At 39.5% G+C, this 20,662-nt stretch overlaps 1 protein-coding gene across 1 annotated transcript in view; it reads left to right on the top strand.

The window, feature by feature from the left end:
* The first annotated feature begins 222 nt into the window (after nt 1-222).
* vps53 (VPS53 subunit of GARP complex) overlaps nt 223-20,662 on the top strand; it is a 28,437-nt gene continuing 7,997 nt past the window's right edge. Inside the window, exons 1-15 of the mRNA XM_023288520.3 lie at nt 223-376; nt 808-888; nt 3,538-3,587; nt 3,675-3,741; nt 9,273-9,359; nt 9,883-9,998; nt 10,688-10,807; nt 14,359-14,437; nt 14,532-14,675; nt 14,806-14,948; nt 15,386-15,527; nt 16,399-16,497; nt 16,645-16,739; nt 17,807-18,049; nt 20,428-20,575. Of these exons, the coding sequence (XP_023144288.1) occupies nt 290-376; nt 808-888; nt 3,538-3,587; nt 3,675-3,741; nt 9,273-9,359; nt 9,883-9,998; nt 10,688-10,807; nt 14,359-14,437; nt 14,532-14,675; nt 14,806-14,948; nt 15,386-15,527; nt 16,399-16,497; nt 16,645-16,739; nt 17,807-18,049; nt 20,428-20,575 (1,701 nt within the window). The 5' untranslated portion in view covers nt 223-289. The remainder of the gene's footprint in view (nt 377-807; nt 889-3,537; nt 3,588-3,674; nt 3,742-9,272; nt 9,360-9,882; nt 9,999-10,687; nt 10,808-14,358; nt 14,438-14,531; nt 14,676-14,805; nt 14,949-15,385; nt 15,528-16,398; nt 16,498-16,644; nt 16,740-17,806; nt 18,050-20,427; nt 20,576-20,662) is intronic.

Here is a 20,662-nt window from a genome sequence, read left to right as displayed (position 1 = left end):
TTTCTTCTTAATTCTTCCCACCAGTAAAATTCCAATGCTGTTTACAGATGAGCAAAGCCACTGTTAGCAAAGGGAGGGGGTGTTCTTACCTCGAGGAGCATCTTACCCCAGTTTACCCAGACTGAACGGGTTTATCCTGTAACATATTGTAATCAACCTCCGAACGGAAAATACTGATTTTCGACCGTCCTGAAATGCAACGTTTCTTTACGTCATCGAGTAATCCCAGAATCCCTCTCACCAGGAAGTAGTATGCCGGAGAGCAGTTTGCTTTGGTTTTGTTTTGACAATGGTGGAGGAAGAAGAATTTGAATTTGCTGAGGACCTGGAGGCTATTTTGCACCTAACACCAGAGGTGCAACTAGCCATTGAACAGGTAGCCGCTTGACTTTATTCTTTCTGCCTTTTTAGGAAATAACCGTTATTGTTTTAGTGTCTTGCTAGCGCACAGACAGCTGCTAGCAGGCTAACCGGGGAGACTCACTGGATGTGACACTGCTAGCTAGAAAACAATGGATTTCCTACAATATTTACAGTGTTTGGCTTCGAAATACGTAGCACATAGTTAGTACATCTGTTAACCGCAACGCTAGCTGTCTTTACTTCTTCCTCTGAGGCATTGTTGTGAATGTCAGGGTAGCTTATGTGTTATCAGCTACTCACGACTCATTTTGCAACACGTATGTACAAGTTAGTAATCGGTCAACGGCCAACATGACAGGGTTGTTATAGTCATGACGGTAAACTATCAAATATCCACTTAACAAAGACTTCCAGACTAAATGTCGTTTGTCTGTTGTGTATAAGGTTTTCCCCAGCCAGGATCCACTGGACAGAGCAGACTTCAATGCTGTGGAGTACATCAACACACTTTTCCCCACCGAGCAGGTACAGTGAAGTGATAAACAAACAGCCAGGCTCACACTGACATATGCACACTGATAACCTTATTAGTGTGACCCAGCAATAGGTTGTAGTATGATTAATGAACTGGCGGGTTTTGTCTTGAGAGTTACTTGTGGCGAGGCTGCACAGTGGCGTAGTGGTTAGCACTTTCGCCTTGCAGCAAGAAGATCCCTGGTTCGCGTCCCGGCTTTCCCGGGATCTTTCTGCATGGAGTTTGCATGTTCTCCCTGTGCATGCGTGGGTTCTCTCCGGGTACTCCGGCTTCCTCCCACAGTCCAAAAATATGCTGAGGTTAATTGATTATTCTAAATTGCCCGTAGGTGTGAATGTGAGAGTGCTTGTTCGTCTTTGTATGTGGCCCTGCGACAGACTGGCGACCTGTCTAGGGTGTCCCCTGCCTTCGCCCGAGTCAGCTGGGATAGGCTCCAGCCCCCCCCGCGACCCTAGTGAGGATTAAGCGGTGTATAGATAATGGATGGATGGAGTTACTTGTGGCTTGCAAGGAAATAATAGCCCGTTTTCCTATCAGACATTTTGATTTGTAATGTAACGTCTTCTAAGATGTCCCAATACATGATGGCAGTGTGAAAATGAACCAGCATGCATGATAATAGGACCTAGAGTAGGAAACATTAGATTCCAGGGTTCGGGAGCAGGTTCATGTCTTCATTTGTGTTTGGTTTAGAGTTACACTTTAGGCCTTTCACATACCCAGGACACTGTGCCACAGCAGCTTGGGTACGACCACGTATTCATGAGCCTTGAAATCTAATGCCACAGAATTTGGAGTGGCTAAATGAAGCTTTCTTTAATTTTAATATTAACGCCTTTGTTTTTTTTTTAACTGTGTCATGTAAAAGGACTGATTACCACTGATTAACGAAATACTTACTTTACAAAATTTCCAAAGACATTGCGTAAATTTTTAAGTCCTTATACAGCATGTACATTGAATTTGAATGTATGTTTTATTCAACAGGAGCAATATAGGTAGCCATTATAGCATAGGGGAAATGGTTTGTATAGATTAAATGTATGTATGATTGTTTTCATTTGGTATGAATGTACTGCACATGCCAGTGAATGTAGGGATACATAGATTCTGTATACATTCTATTCGGCATGTGGATGAAACTGAGTACGCCCAAGTGTAATGTCATTAAAATGTTAATTAATTCTAAATTGGATCATCCTATACCGATTGCATTATATTAAATCTCAATGCAACAATTGTAAAAATAGTCAATTTCCGCTGAAGGCTAATTGCATGAATACGGTATAAATGAACATGTGAACACAACAACTGTCTCAGTTTTGCCCTGGATTGTGTCTAATGCATCATGGCTCCACTTGCCTGAACAAGTAAGAAACCAGACTGGGAAAGGATGCAAACACATCAGTAGGCTACTGCATATACACTTAAACACAAAACCAATGTTTAGGAGATATAGGAAGAACTATACTATACAATAACAGACTTGGTGCAACAATTATCTGGGAAAATTGATGTTAATGACAGTGTGAAGGACAGTACATGACGATGGTGTCCAAGAACAAAACCACTGCTCACAAAATGGCTCAAAACTGTCAGATTAAACATTGCCAAAGAAAAGAAGCCTGATGAAAATTGGCATGACAGTCTTTGGTTGGATGAAACCAAAACAAATTTGCTTGGCTCAGATGGGGTCCAGCATGTTTGGTGTGAGCCTGGCCAGGACCAACACAAGGGCTGTATCATGTTTTCTGTGAAATTTGGAGGTGAGATTGTGCTGATATGAGGGCAATATGAGAGAAATGGCTGTATTTGAGGGACATTCATACTGATTGCACTATGAAAGCAAACACTAAATGAAAAGGTTACTACTAGTCTCAAGGAGCTTGGCAGAAGAGGAATTTTGCAACATGACAAGGATCCCTAATACACCTTGATAATCATACAGTTATGCTTTAAGTTTTTAAAAAAGTGGAAAGTCTGACTTAGTTAAGTATGTCACAATTTCAATCTAATAGAAGACTGGTAGAACAACATTCATTCATGTTCATTCATGCCCTGGAAGATTAAATCAGACATACAAAAAGTTGAATTAGATAGTATGTGTTTCAAATTAACTGGCTGCATTCCTCTTGGGCTTTGGCTTAAAAAAGTATAATTGTATTTAAATGTCAAGAATTTTTATATTTTATTTACTAATTTTCTACAACAACAGAGTTCTTTGTATATTGTACTTGTGTATGTATATTAAATCTCCATGAGAGGTCACTGTAACCTTATAGTTTGTGCTTTTATTCTCTACAAGGGCTCATAGCTGTGCATGCCTTTTCACTTAATTGTATATTGTGCATAATACTTAAAGCAGATGAGAGGTAACACATGCCACAGATATAACATGTAGATATATTGCAGGAAATTTACAGAAATCTGAAGCAAAGTCATCTGCTTGTTTAAGCACAAATGTATGGAATAAAACAAAATCTGTATTTCTATTTAGATGCTGTTTGTTTTGTGTAGAATATAGGATAAACAGAACCGCACATAAACCATCAAAAAAAGTGCCAAAATAGTTGAGTAAAAGGTGTTACTCATGAAAAACTTATGTTTCCCTGATTTCCTACGTTTGTATTTCCCTTCAGTCTTTGGCTAACATCGATGATGTGGTGAATAAGATACGTCTGAAGATTCGGTGAGTTCATGTTAAATCTTGCCCTTTTTTTTGCTTGTACTTTACCCCCAATTTGTCTTGAATGCTCTTTTGTGTCACATTTGCCAGACGTCTGGATGACAACATCAGGACGGTGGTGAGAGGCCAAACCAATGTGGGTCAGGATGGCCGACAGGTAAGTTGAGCTGCAGGTCACAAAGGAACATACTGTACTGGTTAGATAAAATTGATTGAATTTGAATTTGTTTTTCTTAAAATGATTTGATAATCTTTCTGGCAATATGACTGGAATAAAAACACATTGCTTTTGTTTTAGTTGGGTATCAGATTTACATTTTAAAGAAGTCCTTGAATAATATTATTTTGTCATAGTGATAGTGATCGACTACAATAGCAGAATATTTACACTGGACAGGGGAATTGTCCCCGTAGGTGGACTGATTTGTGTGTTGGTCTAAGAGAGAAAATCAGCTTGCTTTATTATACGGTATTGTGGAGGCCTTGTAGACGTCTCATACTGTAGTGGGAGAGACAAGGGAGATTAATAACATATATGTAATCATCAGTTGTTGTTAGAACTTGCGTCCTTCTCCCAAACTTAGAATGGTGCTATTGGTTATAGCTAACCCAGAAAGCTGTGCTCCTCCCCCTCTCCTGCTCTTTCCTCTCTCCATATTACTTCCATGGAAAAGGACAATATGACTCAGATCCATTCCCGCAGCTCAAACTGCCCCTCTTTACGGAAAACACGTCTGTGAAATAGATTCTTGGATGTAAATACTTAGATTTCTTTAAAACCCTCGCTTTTGAATCCTTGCCGTTTCTTGTGGGAGCGTGACGGAAAAGAGCAGCTCCTGCTGATTTAATCCAGGTCCTTGCTCTGTCAAGGAGTTGTGGTTTAAATGGAACGTGACACCTGATGGGTGAGAAATGTATGTTCTGACCAGCTGACATGATTAGGTGTTCATTGTCGTCGGGGCATCTGGCCCTGTCTTTCTTTGTTAGCTACTGTTTGGTAGCGGAAACACTCTAATCCTCTCCAGACTAATAACATTAAACAGTCATACACAATAATTTTAGTTTGTTTTTCCAACCCCTGAGAGCCATTCCAACATTTCCAGGGGGAAAATCTTTTCGGCAGACGGAAAGACGGAGAGGTGTTCATTTCAAGTAGGCGACTGAAACATAAAGACACCAATAGAATAACAAGATCAGCAATTTAGTTCATTTCTGCTCTTGACTGAACTCACTCACTGAGCTGAATGCTGTCCCCAAGTTGAAACCCAAGATGGTAACATTTATGGAGGAGGATGGAGGGAACAAGTAAGGAAGAGAGAGAATGTTGAGTTCTGGGGAATAACTTCCCTTGGGTTTTTTTTCCTGTAGGGAGTCAGACAGTAATATTGTTGCTGACTGAGAATGTGGAAATGTGACTGTCTTAGTGGTCACAGTCTGGCGACTACTGGAGATGATATTTAGTGTGGCGATGGCTGTGTTACTTTAACATGCTATTGTTTTTTTGCCCACACTGTATTGAATTTACTGCATTGCTTGTCCCTAAATTTATTCTAACACTTGGGAATGTCATTAAAGCTCTGTCGTAAAACATGGAATTGATCCCCAGCATGCAGCACGAGTGGTAATACCAACTCTTAAAAATGCTGATGAGAATGTTGGAGAGGTGATGTAGTTTCATAAGGATATTAGTGATATATAACATCAGTATTTGGTAGATTTTTTTTAAAAAAACAACCTTGATTCATTATGAAGTTCATGTAGTTTTTCTATCAGCAGTAAAACCCTGGAAAGACTGAACACACTGAGGCACCCACAAGTCAAATCAAGCCAAATTGGTGACAGTATGAATGACTGTTATAGACGGTGTTCAGTGACAAAAAGACAAATTAAGTTATAATGACAAGAACTGTGGCATTAAGCAGAAATGATGATAGTGTTCATTTGTGGCTTATTAGGAACCTACTAACCCAAATGATTTCATACGGCCAAAATATTATAGATGCTATTACCGAATGTGCTGAAGATGATGAGGGCATGTTGTTAGAATTTCCTTCCTAATCTGGCTTTGTGTACACAACAGAACATAGACACGGAAAATATCTGTATCTGCTTGTGGTCTGCAAGTTTTCTGCCACAGACAGCTGCCAGTGTGTCTTCTCGCCTGCCCGTTGTCATGGTAATGTCAATAAGGCACCTGCTCCAGTCAGTTGAGCCCAATATCGAAGAGGTTATTTTAGATTCATTCATGTTTTGTCATGAAAACGAAGCATAAAATATCATTTTGACTTGAACCTATTTATGGACTTAGCAGACCAGACCAAACATTTGTTATCAGTTACTGCCTGCTGTAAATCGAAGCCAAGCATGATTAGTTTGTATACAGTAAAGGCAGTGTGTTTGCATTGCCTTATTTGATAGAATCTATTGATTTTTCCTGTTATTTCTGACCATTTGATGAACAAAAATGTCTCTAATGCTAGAATAAAATGAGATCGACAAAACTCTTTAAAAAAAATCTAATCATGTTTCTTTTTTTAGATGTTTAATTCCTATCATTTTGGCTATGGTGATTTTCTGTCAGTGCTGGCTAAAACCTGTTTGGGGGGGTGCTAAAGATTACTGTATGCAGGAAGAACCCTGCAGAGAAAGCTGCTGTGCACAGCGGTGTACAACCATTACATGTATATAATCACACCCTCTTCCACCCTTGTAGTGAGGCTGAGCTCCTCGCATGGTTGGCAACCTGACATCTGTGTTTTCTTTCAGTGTGTGTCGTGTCCATGTGTGGACACCATTATACTGTATGTCCACAGTGTCAGGAGGTCTTCCTATAGAAATGGCCTAATGTAAATATTTAATGTTAACTCAGACAAGACTGTTTGCAGCTTGTTTTAGTTTCTATGCTTTCATCTTCTTTAAGCTCAGTCCTATTATACTCTGTCTTTTGCGCTCCTTAAACTGTCTTTTTTGGTCTCATAATTTACAGTTTTACAGTGTTTATAACTTTCTCTTTTCTATATTTGTATCTCTTCAAAAAAATCTGGGTCACTCTGCAGATTCTATTATGTTCAGCGATTTTTTTTTTTTTTTGGTATAACCTATTAAATCTGACTTTTTCATCATCTGCAAAAACCAACTGTGCCAGTATTTTATATTTTCCAGAACTGAGGGGAAAATTAAACTATCAAGCAAAATAGTAGCAACACCATAGTAGCCTGTTACTCTTTCAAAAAAGTGTTGCCTTTGATATTATATTCTGTCAGGCTTAGCTGTAAAAAAAAAAAAAAAAAAAAAAATTAAACTAGAGGAGTGATTTCCTGAGCTAGTCTCTTCTCTCTAAATTGTCTCCCTTAAAATGTTTACATGAAGGTTTGTGCTCGGGCATCGTTCCGGCTGTTAAAATAGCACTGTTAGGTTGATCTGATTTATTTTATTTGGCCTAAAACTGAGAACTACAATTCAATATGCCTTCTGCTTTAAAAAGTCATATTGAAATCTGCCAGAAGGAATAGTGAAGTTCATCCCAAGCATGTTCAAACATTGAAAAGATTGTGCTTGTTGCCTAAATTCCATAATACTACCTATGTGTGCCATGGAACATGTGCTGCTTGTTGCATGTTAGGAATACACTGGTTTGCATGTGCGTGTTTGTGTTAGTGCAGATAACATCTCTGGCATGGAGGCGCCTGCTGGGCAGTGGTCTCTCTCAGCTTTCCTCAAGGCTAAATACCGGAAATGAGCACTAGGAAGTGAGCCAGATTCACTCAGCTGAGCCTGCATGAGCGGCAATTGCAGCTTTGGAAGTCCTGGTCTCTTCTGCATGCACTTTGTTTGCTCAAGAACTCCTCCAGGGAACCTCTTTAAAGATTCAGTAGCACTCCCTTCCTCCCATACCTTCAGATCAAAGAATAATCACTGAACCTGGCTTCATTTTTTCAGTTAATTCACTCAATCACTTATCAATCAAAGAGTGGTATGAAGCATTAAAAGAAAGAAAGAGGCATGTAAGACAGAGGCAAGTTTTGCTGATCTTGACTGAAGGGTAGTCACTACCAGAGTCTCCGTCTGGCCTCCATGGAAATCTGTTTTGATGGAAAATCATATTTTACATAGAGTAGCTGAACTTGTAGCTGAGTTTGAAATATTCTGATTCAAACACCCTCTGTAGGGTAAATCCCAAAATGATTTTGTTGACATTTTATAATTTGGTCATATGGTGCCATCTTGACCTTGTTTTCATGACACTGTCACCAATCATTGCTGTTTGACACCAGTCAGGAAGGGAAATTAATCTTCTGCTGTCAGTGCAAGCTGTATTAACGCTTGTGTGTATGCACATGCACAGTTCTGTGCATTCGCTAACCCACTGTCCACTTGTTTCTTAGAGGTGCTTGTAAAAGCGGTAAATTCCTTGCACAGCTGGTGCCAGCTGTTAGCATTCCTTGTGTGCATATGTGTGTGAGTGTGTGCGAGAGAGTCTGTGGAGAGTCAAGAGTTGTGTCTGCATTACCACCACAGCATCGAGCCAAATGAAGCCAATTACCTTGGCATCAGATGTCGGAGCAAAGTCTCTGTTTAGGCCCATCAAAGAACAGCTGCTCTGTCAGATGATGGGGAAATATTAGAATAGTACCAAAGCTATCTTACAATTGTAGCTGTCTAATGTTATCTAATCTGGCCTGGCTTTATAGGCTGTTAAAACTGCTAATGATCTCTTTAGCCTTTATAGTGACAGCCTCTATTCAGAGCTTAGCCTTATGGCCTGTGTGTCAACTTAAGATCTATCAGTGTCAGATATCTAGATAGCTTGTCAATTAGAGGCACAATTAGTACGTTTGGCATTCCCCTTATTCTCAAGCTTGGAATGGGCATTAGCAAGAGAATTTTTCACATGTTGCAAAGCCAGTTGTGAGACTGGATAAAAAGATATTCCTTAAAAATTTGACCCAGACAACCACAACCACAAATAACTCACAGATATTCTACCCAACACCTGCTTCCCAACCGCAAAACATTATTGGAGGAACAGCTTACTTTTGCTTACGAAAATCTGTCAAGAAGATTTCATATTTCAACTGCAGTTTTTAAAAGAAAAACACATCCATTTTCACCATCTGCTGTTGACAGGTTTTGTGTGTTTTATGCTCATGATTTTTTGGGGGTTGTTTATATTGTGGCCTGAAAGAAAAAAGCATCTGGCATTTGAATACATGTATATTTAACATAAAATCCAGATCATCTCTTACACTGAGCTGTAAAACAAAAGTTTATTATTGTACATACAGACAAATACAGTTTGATGTCCATCTGTCAGCTTGGCTCATTCACATTTTTTCATCCACAGAGTCTGTCAGCTCAGTTTATGAATGTACACTACATAGAATGTATAGTAAAAATACAATTTGTAATGAATAAGGCATGATGATGTTAAAATTTATGGCTGCAAATGCACATGTATTGCGCCTCATGCAAAAGCACTAAACTGTGAAGAATTTTGCATTTTACATTGATCTACTGGTTGACCACCTAACAGGTAGAAAACTGTGTTGATGTCCACTCAGTCAAGCTTTGACATCGTAACATTCTTCAAACACAGTATCCATTTTTGGTATTTCTGATACAGTAGCTGAAATATGTCATATTTGTATATTTAATGTTGTTCTGTTTGTTTTGTTTGGTTTTGTGCAGGCTTTGGAGGAGGCTCAGATAGCCATCCAGCAGCTCTTTGGCAAAATCAAAGACATTAAGGACAAGGCAGAGAAGTCTGAACAAATGGTACACACACATTCATATACACACAATCGTATACACAAAAGTCCCTAGTTGAAGCTCATCAGGAACATGACCTCAGCAAGGAAAGATACAGCCTTTATCCTCCTTCTGTTACAACAGCAGGCAGTGGGGCGAGTTATTTAAAGTCAAGGTAATGTACCTTCCATGTGTTTCTGTTACGAGGAGCACTGTGCGTGTGTCAGTGAGAGTCTTAGGAAGGTCAGTAGGCTGGGTGAGTACAGAAAGGATGGGGTTTGGGTGGTGAGGGGGGATTGGCAAGTAGACCCTCCCTTAGGAGGCATGTAGGAGAAATTGTTTCTAGAAGCAGCAGCTGCACCGTTCATTTTGCTCTATTTCTTTGTTCTGTTGCTTTATCAAGTGCACCACTCTCTTATATTTGTTTACCTTTTTGAACATCTTGGTTGTCCATCTGTGTACCTTCACCTCCTCCTTCCTTCCATGCTGTTTTCTCTTTCTTTCTCCATCTGGGCAGCTTACACAAATTCTCTGACTTGTTCTTGTACAGGTCAAGGAGATTACGAGGGACATAAAGCAGTTGGACCATGCCAAACGCCACCTCACAACTTCCATCACCACCCTGAACCACCTACACATGCTAGCAGGAGGCGTTGACTCTTTAGAGTGGGTACAATCGCATCCAACACCAACACCACCTTCTCCAGATTTCTGTTAAGCTTATTTGACCAAAATTTAAGGAATTAGGGATTAGTTGATGCTGGCACAATATGGATCTGGTAGTCAATTCAAGTATATTTTATTTATATAGCACCATTTCACAACATTAGTCATCTTGGGATGCTTCATATAGTGAAAGGAAGATCTTACAATATTATATTATAGGGAGAAACCCAACAACTCCAATGATTCCGTTTGAGCAAGCATTTAGCAACAGTGGGAAGAATAAACTGTTTCCAAGTGCTTGCTCATCGCTAATTGTTGGATTCTCTTTGAGCAAAATATATACATATTATCATAAACTAAAAAGGTTTTAAAGCTTCCACTGCATGCAGGAGCATGTGATTTATTTGCAGAACAAGGACAAAGTCCTATAGAATTTAATCTTGTTTCAGATAGAAACAAAAGATAGATTGAAACATTGTTCCCAAATGGGGCTTAAGCATCTTAATCTCTGTGGGTAAAATATGTTTGTTAGATACAGCTAGAATGGTGCTAGACTAGTGTTGATACACATATTTACAGAGGTGGTTGGCTTTACATCTGTAGGGAATGTAAAGATGGATATTTATTAAAAATATACTATTAATATAATACTAGAAATCTTGAATGTGTTTTGTTTTTTTTTGCTCCAGAGCCATGACCAGAAAGAGGCAGTATGGTGAGGTGGCCAACCTGCTGCAGGGAGTGGTGAATGTACTTGAACATTTCCACAAGTACATGGGCATACCCCAGATTAGACAGCTTTCTGAGAGGTAACTAATATACTCACTCTGACACACATAAACACAACGCACATATATACCCTCTCACCAGTGATATACAAGCTGCTGTAAGGTGCCTCCATTGCAACAACTCTTGGGCATTAAGGAGAATGCCTTGCTCAAACTCATGTAGGTTGTTTGGTGAGCGCTATAATTCTAAAGCACATTTCCCAAAGCCAGAGGTTCATCCCTCCTTATGGCTGAAATACTCCACAGCTCATCAGCTTCTGTGGGAAAGTGGTCACAGTATTTGGTGAGGTGTTTTGCATATCACGTCCTGTTTACATGCATGCACAATTCCACAGATACAGGAAAACAGAGGAAGGAAACTTGCTGAACAGGGTCCCATTATGCCTGCATTTCTTGCATTGTGAGATAGCAGGGGCACACTCTTCTAAGGGTGTGTTTGTGTTTCTATGTATGTGCTTCCTCTTGTGTGTGTGTGTGTGTGTGTAAGGTTTATCACATTGCACCATGTCTGTCAGTCATGTAACTTTTAGTTATTTGCTCACTTGTTGATGTTTGTTCACTCTTGAGTCAGTCATCCCAATATCTAAATGTTGTCTTGTTTGAACACACAAGAATTCACAGGAGGATTTACAACAACACGCACACACACAGAAGTTCTTTGTTACGCTGTTGTTGCACACAGCTCTGACTAAATTCCCATCTTCACTAATATTTTCCAAAAATGCCAGAATCAGTTTGGGACACATTGGCCAGCTTAATATTCAGGTTCAAAGCAGTGCCGATCCCTAAAAACAAAAAGGGATGACCTTCTGTTCTGTTATGACTGAGGTGTGGTAGATGGTGCTCATACCAAATAACAGCTGCGTGGAAGAAGTGACTGTTGGAGAAAAGGATGAGAGGAGAAACAGGGAAGGGAAAGATATGAAGGCAGGGCTGACAGCTGGATGCAAACGGTTAATAGAAAATATCAAAGCCTGTCTTTCAGGAACATGGGCAGACTTAAACATCGGCCACCATACCGTTACAGACAGCAGACATAGACTATAGAAAGATACAGAGAATCTACAGATTTACTAAATTATATTAGGACTAAAGATGATATGTCTAGTTTTTGTACAAGCAAAGCTTTGCCTAAGTGTAAAACTTTTAAGCGGGTTACAGGCTAATATTCACATTAGAGCTTTATAACAGCCTCTCCTTGACATCTCTCTATTTAATTCACTGAGAAATTAATCTTTTGTCCAGAAGGTACTTTGAACCATGACTAAATGGAGCCAGTGCAGCTGTCACCTTTGAACAAGTTCAACTTTGATTATATTTTAATGAGCCCTTTCCTCCTCATCACTTAATGCTTTGCTGCATGTAAAAAAACACAGTACTCAGCTGCAGCACAGAGAAGCAGTGATTGACTGTGCTTAGCTGCACTGTGTGCATCTTATTTTTGTGTGTGTGTGTGTGTGTGTGTGTATATATATATATATATATATATATATATATATATATATATATATATATATATATATATATATATATATATATATATATATATATATATATATATACAGTCAAGGAAAAAATTATTAGACCACCCTTGTTTTCTTCAGTTTCTTGTTAATTTTAATGCCTGGTACTACTAAAGGTATATTACCTGAAGAATACAATGAACACAACAAAAAATGCAGCTGATTCCATAATACTTTATGTCCTATTTGACATGCTGAAGCTTAATTGTATTCTCAGGGTATATAAGAGGCCGTTTCATGTCATCAGCAGCACTGCACATGCAAAGGCCTAGAGTGGTTTCCTGCTGACATTCAAGTCGTACCACAACTCAGAGGTTGTCAGCTCTCACATAATGCCTAAAACAAAAGAATTATGTGAAGCCACAAAGGCATCCATCTCGGCATTGCTGGAAATTGACATGAGTGAGAGACAGGTAGTAAAAAACTCCTGAAGATCTGCAAGACAGCCGCTCATTACACCAAGAAAAAACAAGCCGAGCACATTACTGCCAAATTGCTAGCTGGTTGCGGCAGGAAACGTCTTTCTACCCCACAAGATAACTGCGCACTCATCAGTTCCTGCGTCAGGAATCGTCGTCAGACCTCCAGGGACCTTAAAAATGAGTGGGCACTGTGGAAAAATGTGACTTGTTTGGCAAGAACAGTTCAAAAGTGACTTCTTGAAACTGGTATGAAATCACACAGGGCACAGAAGAAGCCCTTCATCAAGGAAAGGCAGAGGAAAGCCGGTTACTCTTTGCTGGGGATCACAAGGATTGGACTGTTGATGATTGGGCTAAGGTTCTCTTCAGTGATGAATCCAGTTTTCAGTTGATGCCCACTCCAGCCAACTTACTGGTTAGGAGGAAGCCTGGAGAAGCTACAAACCAGAATGTCCTGCCCCTACAGTAAAACATGGAGGTGGATCAGTGATGATCTGGGTTTGTTTCAGTCTGGGTGAAACAGGGCAAATACAATTGTGTGAAGGGCAAATGTACCAGGTCATCTACAGGGCTACTCTTGAAAACAGTCTTCTTCCATCAGCTGTAAAACGCTTTCCTGCCTCCAATGACTGGATTTTCCAACGAGACAATGGAAAATGGCTAGAGATTAGCTGTTAAATTAAACTGTCATGAGCTATTTTTGTTGTTGTCATTATATTTGTCCAAACAAATGTACCTTTAGTTGTACCAGGCACTAAAATGAACAAGAAATTGAAGTAAACAGGAGTGGTCTAATAATTTTGTCCATGACTATATACATTACCAGTCAAAAGTTTGGACACGCCTTCTCATTTAATTAGTTTTTTTTATTTTCATGACTATTTACATTGTAGATTCTTACTGAAGGCATCAAAACTATGAATGAACACATATGGAATTACGTAATAAACAAAAAAGTGTGAAATAAGTCAAAACATATTTTGTATTTTAGATTCCTCAAAATAGTCACCCTTTGCTTTGATTTCTGCTTTGCACACTCTTGACATTCTCTCGATGAGCTTCATGAGGTAGTCACCTGAAAAGATCTTGTATGTTTAGTTAGTATTGAAATGAAGACTGGAATCTAGCTGTGATAATATCTCTCCACCCTCTCCTGTTTATTCTGGATGATTGTCACGGCTTTGGATGCTGTCCTTGGTTAACCTGGCCTGGAAACCTTTGTGCGAGCACAAACTCCCCAAGGACTGGACTCACTCAGGCCATATTTGGAGTTTTCACAATATTTTATAACATAGCAATTTAGTAGTGGGTGCTGTGACACTTCAAAAAAAATCACTGGTCTTTATGGTTTCCAGCAAGTAAATTGTAAATACAAAGCTGATATCTTTAAATGTTTGATGTGTTTTTCTATTCAGTTCTTGGACAATAATTAGATTAGGAATCTTTTAGCTGGCCATTCGCCATTAAACATCTCAGCCACAATGGCCAGTGTGTCAGAACACTCAAGCCCTGGAGGAAGCTTCAGTCTTTTGTAGAAACTGCCGCATGTTATTCCAATACAGTAACATGCTGGACTGATTGAAAAAATTAATTGTTCAGTGACAATATTTTTTTTTGTCATCTCCAGAGTAAAGGCAGCACAGAGCGAGCTGGGGACTCAGATCCTGGCAGATTTTGAAGAAGCATTCCCCTCTCAGGGAACAAAGGTAAATCGTGTTATATAAAAATCTCTGTTTTGATGTTCCTCTTTCACTCTGTAAAAAAAAATGCCTACATTCATGATCTAATCCATTCACACAGAGACCAGGTGGACCCAGTAATGTTCTGAGAGATGCCTGTCTGGTGGCAAATGTTCTCGACCCGCGCATCAAACAGGAGATCATCAAAAAGTTCATCAGGCAGCATCTCTCGGAGTATCTGGTCCTCTTCCAGGAAAATCAAGATGTGAGTAAGAGCTGCAAGAAAAATATCACTGATTTTTTTGCTTACTGCAGGTTCCAAATCTATTCTCATAACCTAAATGAAATTGGGGACAGGAAGTATTAATTAAGAAATATCCTGCTCTGTTTCTCAGGTTGCTTGGCTGGACAAGATCGATCGCCGCTATGCCTGGATCAAACGGCAACTGTTAGACTATGAAGAAAAATACGGTCGCATGTTTCCTGAGGAGTGGTGCATGACAGAGCGTATTGCTGTGGAGTTCTGCCACATCACGAGGTACAGAAACACAAAACATATGATATGAGCAAGAGACGTGTTGACACAAAGCTTAAGCTAGGATTCTTGTGGTACATTATTGGTCTAATAAATGATAATTATGGAATACTGTGTCTGTGCAAAACAAGAGGAGGGAAGGGAAAAAAGACGAGGAACTGAATTCGATTAACCACGTACACATTGAGCATTTGCTCGTTAGGACTTTAAGCTCTTATGGCGTGTCTGGTGTGACTGTGGAAGTTGGTACAATTTTCTGCACAGTTGACATAAGTGGCCTACATGAGCAGTGACCTAGTGCCAACACTTCTCAGTCTTTGTGTCATTTCTGAAATTCCTGACAAAGCACGATTTTGCTAAAAAGACTGTTGTAATATGCACAATTGACACTTTGTGCACAATTGTTTGTTTTGTGTGTTTTTGTGTGTTCGTACCTATAGGGTGGAGCTGGCTAAAGTGATGCGAACACGTGCTAAAGAGATTGAGGTGAAACTGCTTCTGTTTGCCATTCAGAGGACCACAAACTTCGAGGGTTTACTGGCCAAACGCTTCACGGGATGCACCTTGACGGACACACCTGGAGTGAGAAAAACACACACAGACGCATAATACATGTCTAACAGTACAAATCTCTTAACTTCGGGTACTTGAAATTTCTCAAGCTGAAATGTAGAAACACAATTGAAATTGAGAAAAGAAAATAGATGATAAGTGCAACATAAATACATCCGTCTCTGACACCTTTGTTGGTTCATGATGTCTTGTCCAGATCTGTCATATAGCAAGTTCATGTAAAATGTTCTGTATGTGTACACTGTTCTTCAGTGACAGCTTGATGAAATAGTTTCATGCAAGTTTTGCGGTAGTCTAAGCAAACTGGTCAGATGTGGATTAAACCCACTGCATCAAAACGTTTCTTTGATATTCTTTGTTTTTATTTGTACAGTAGCATTTACATAAAAACTACGGATTTATAGCTTATTGTTTCCTACACTTCTGCACATATTGAGTGCTTTTGAAGTGGGACAGACTGAATAAACCTTTTCATCCAGGTCATGGTGGCATGTGGAGATGAAAATGATACACACAGAGCGGACAGATCATAGGAGATGCGATTAGTTCTGTTACAGCCAACTAGGCCAACCTTGCTCAGAACTGATAATGTTTAGGCTACACAGAGGCCCTTTTGTCTTCAGTTCAATTTACACCCATGCCTGTTAAGTTCTGTAATTTGATCAGGGATTTGGCTGAGTGGAATTTTATAATTGGAGGTACAGTTTCATTACAACCGCACATGAAAGAAGGTGATGAAATCTGGAATTCATTTTAAATGACATTGTATAATATTGCAAAAATATGTAACACATACGCTTGGAATGTCTTAATGACAATGCTTTATTAATGGGGTGATAGTGATTAGTACTGAAGTTATGCTATATCTCTATTTGTACAGCAAAAAAGGCCAGAAAGCCCATTAGACCCAACTAACCCCTTTCTGGAGGATGAGCCAGGAGAGGATGTGGGCACAGACAAAGATGAGGATCTTGCTAAAGTGAGTTGACTTGGATTGACTTCCTCTGATAATTTGTGCAACATAAAGACACCGTCAGAAGTTCCTATGATGTACAGTTTTCTTGAGGCTGAATAAATTGTCTTGTTGTTTGTCTCACTGACAGCACATTTTTCTTCACATTTTCAGCCCAGGAAACCCAAAGCTCCGGACAACCCTTTCCATGGCATTGTCTCAAAGTGCTTTGAACCTCATCTATATGTCTACATAGAATCCCAAGACAAGTGAGCAACACACACTCATTGAAGCAGAAAAGATCACACTGGGTCGTGGTACACAAACCCAGAATTGGGAGCAGGTTGTGTGTAAAGCTGGCACATGTGTGGTTTTTCCACTGCCCACTCATCAATCAGATCCCCCTCCTCCTATTCTACTTCATTGCCTCTTCTGTCTTTCCATCCCTTGTTCCTGTACATGCCTTAGTCTCCACTGTGGCAGAAATGTTTCCCATTAGCTGCACAACCACAGACACTGAGAGAAAGAGAGAGGGAGGTTGGATAAGTGCTGCCACAGCAGATCTGCCTATTTTCTTTCCCACCTCTTTATTTTTTTTCTTTTTAGTAGCCTTTCTTCAGTCTCCTTTTGTGTAATTTATGTTTCATTCTTTCTTTCTTTTCAGTCTTGTTCTTGATTTTTTTTTAGCTCTATCCCTTTGTCTTCCAGTCTGGTTTTCTCTTTATTTATCCTCTTCCTGCCTGTTTTTCACCTCCCCTTCCTCTTATTTTACCACCACCCTTCAGTTCTCTGACAGTCCTTCTCTTCCCTCAGTGTTGGTGATGGATCCTCAAACTGAACATATTTCTGGGACTACAAAGTTTGCATGCAGGGCCTGGCTCTTGGCTCTTTGGAGTGTTAAATGTAGTTTGTCTGTCCAAGGAGACAGGATTGACCCACTCTACAACTACAGCCTCATTTCAGTTCAGTCCAAAGGCCTTAAACAGGCAAGGGCCAAATCAGCTTGTCCCTAGTGGGACATAACAGAAGAGAACAGTGGCCTGCTTGTTTTGTCCTTGGCTTTAGTTCCTAGATTCAGTAGGACTGGGCCACACCAACTGGCTGTGGACCTGTTGACTGTAGCACTGAGGATTTTGATGCTTGGAATATTCTTGCAGTTTTATCCATCTGGCTCTCTGCCCTTTTGCTTGCTGTTTTATCCTTGTATTTATTTAGTGGGGTCAGGGAACGATCATATGTTTTTAATGTTTGTGTTTGATTCATTTAATGCCTTTCATGTGCCCCTAATTCAACCACCCATATGTGTGTGAACTTCTGTGGGTTTGATTCACTGCAGGAACCTGGGTGAACTGATTGACCGATTTGTGGCTGATTTCCGAGCACAAGGACCCCCCAAGGCAGGCACCGGGGAGGGTGGAGCAGTACTGCCCAGCTGTGCTGATCTCTTTGTTTATTACAAGAAGTGTATGGTGCAGTGCTCCCAACTGAGCACAGGAGAACCAATGATCGCCCTCACCACCATCTTCCAGAAATTCCTCAGAGAGTATGCTTGGAAAATTCTCTCTGGCAACCTGCCCAAGTAAGACTGGTTCAGGTTTGGTCATTTACAACACAAGTATTATATTAAAAATGCAATTTCTCTAAGATATGCTATTAGCATGGAGCTAAAGGTGATTTTCAGTAAGTAACCTTTGCCCCATAGTGGTATTAATCCCCTTTCATTTTGATCATTTTGAGTTTCCTCACTGAATCTTTTTCAGTTGTGATGGTATTATTTTGACAAAATCTAATCTACTAAAATCCACAGACAGGCATTCAGACAGACAAATATACACCTACCAAAATATTCAAAACCATCTTTGTGGTAGTTCCTCTACAGTTTGTGTCACCAGGACCACAGTTTGTGGTGAAACAATACCAGCTTCACATCACAGCTGGTAACAAAGAGAGATTCACTGTAAAAATCAGCATTCACATGACATCATTACTTTTTATTGGCATTGTCAAATCACAAACATGATCATTTAGCTGCTTCTGAATTTGCTTCAACATACAGCCACAGTCATTTGCTGAAGGTAGTATTGAAGTTGCTCAGAATGTGCTCACTGTAAGACAGACTGGCTGTTGTAAGGTGACGGGGAGAGTCTCAGTAGAAATTCTGACTCCCTTTAATCTGTTAAAAAGTCAAAACTGTCAATGAATTGATCATTTAGGAAATAACTTTGCCTTTTTACTTAGAGTATTTTAAGGTTTACTTCTTCAGTAGGGTTAAATGAGCGAGGTAACAAATTTAAAAAGTAGTGAGAAATGTACTTAAACAATGTTCATTTTTAACGTTGTGGAATATGTTGACACCAAATTAAGTACACAGTAATGGTACCCTTACCCTGAAGCCTCCAGAGATGTTTGCGTTGGGCATACATATGCTTTGTTGAAAGATATATTGGTCTTTCACACAGGGCCATAGTGACTGCAGTTAGTTTGAACATTCTCAAGTTTAGTCACACTGCTTGTTCTTTGCTCAAGTTTGAATATTCAGCTTCAGTGAACTCACAAGCATGATAGTGATTTAGCAGCCAGAACGTAACTCAAAGATTCAAAATGTCCCTTAAGCAACTTATTGATTATTTGACATTCACATATACTTGATTGAAAACCAAAATTGGTAAAAGAGAAATATTGATAATAAAAATACATTTGAATTGCTTATAATGCCACAAAAAGCATCAAATTTCAATAGAAATACAATACAAAGTAAATAGTAGTATTTGTATTATTTTGACAACTTCCATCCATAAGTATCTGATTTTTTCTAGGCAGAAACACAAGCACAAATTTCTGGGGGATCAATTTTTCACACAAGAATGTCACGCCCATGCTTGTTCATCCTTTTGGTATGGTGCTGGGGCTGTTTAGGAGTTTAGTTTGGGACCAACATGTTCAGTCTTCGCTGTATTTGACGGATTAGGATGGCATGCTATGAGAGATCTGGAGTTGGTTATGTTGAGGCAAAGCCTAATATGATACCAGTTAAACATCTCTGGCTTATTGGCCATATTCAAACTAATCACCGGCTGTTGTGTACACACAAACACAAGGGGCGTGTTCTGTTTCTCTCTTAGATGTGCGTGCAGGATAATTACACACTTATGTTCGCTGACTAATGTGTACCATATTCTGAGCCGTCTACATGCACTGTCATAGATGCACTTAGTCTGTATGCAAGTGCATACGCTTACAGACACATGCAGACACCCGTCCAGCGTGGTGTGCTGTGAATTAGTTTTGCGAGGTCTTGAAAGGGGCCCTCGAAAGGAGCTTGAACTATGTTGTGGTTTTACCCACATGTCTCTGTTATGACGTTTATTAATGGCAGGGTTGCCAGTGGAGCCCAATTGGTCCAACATCCCCACGTTTGCATCTGTGTGTAGTTTTACCCATTGTGCCTCTGTTACTAAAAATGGTCCTCTTTACCTGTGGTTCAAAAATATGTCTACCGCAAAGTGTTTTTCTTAAAACTCTGTAGCAAAGGGGGTCTGCAGCAGCCAGTCTTAGGAAGAACAATACACAGGATCTTGAGGTTAATCTCAACCATTGATCTCTCAATTTCACCCTATAACTAAACAAAATAAACTAATCTATGATTGAGATGTAAACAATCTGAAGTCCTGCCACAAACGATTAAAATGCCTGAAACTGACTATAGCTATCACTTGAAAATATATAGATTTTTTTTAACTACTTAGATTTAAATCTATAGAGATATAGACAGAGCACGTCGGGAGAGCGATCGTCTTATGACAACAAAATTCTTACCACCATGTGCATAAAACATACTGTATATTGCCAGAAATGTTTTCTTATCTTTATATTAAACATCATTTCATTTTGTCTTTCTGTTCTTACTATCTTTACTGTTTCTTTTTTCCTTCTGCTATTTTTTCAATCTCTATCCAGATCCAGCAGTAACAGTGGGGGTCTCACCATCAGCAGTCTGCTTAAGGAAAAAGAAGGTTCTGAAGCAGCAAAGTTCACTGTAGATGAGCTCTGCCTGATCTGTAGCATTCTTAGTACTGCAGAGTACTGTCTGGCTACCACACAACAGGCATGTATATAAATTATTTGTGCCTTTAATTGATTTGAAATAGATATTTATCTGCAATGACTAATTGCTAGGAAATACATAGAAAGC

Source organism: Amphiprion ocellaris, chromosome 7, assembly GCF_022539595.1.
Source record: "Amphiprion ocellaris isolate individual 3 ecotype Okinawa chromosome 7, ASM2253959v1, whole genome shotgun sequence".
Lineage (NCBI taxonomy): Eukaryota > Metazoa > Chordata > Actinopteri > Pomacentridae > Amphiprion > Amphiprion ocellaris.
Note: the sequence above shows the minus strand (reverse complement) of the source record. Positions and strands in the feature narration are given on the sequence as shown.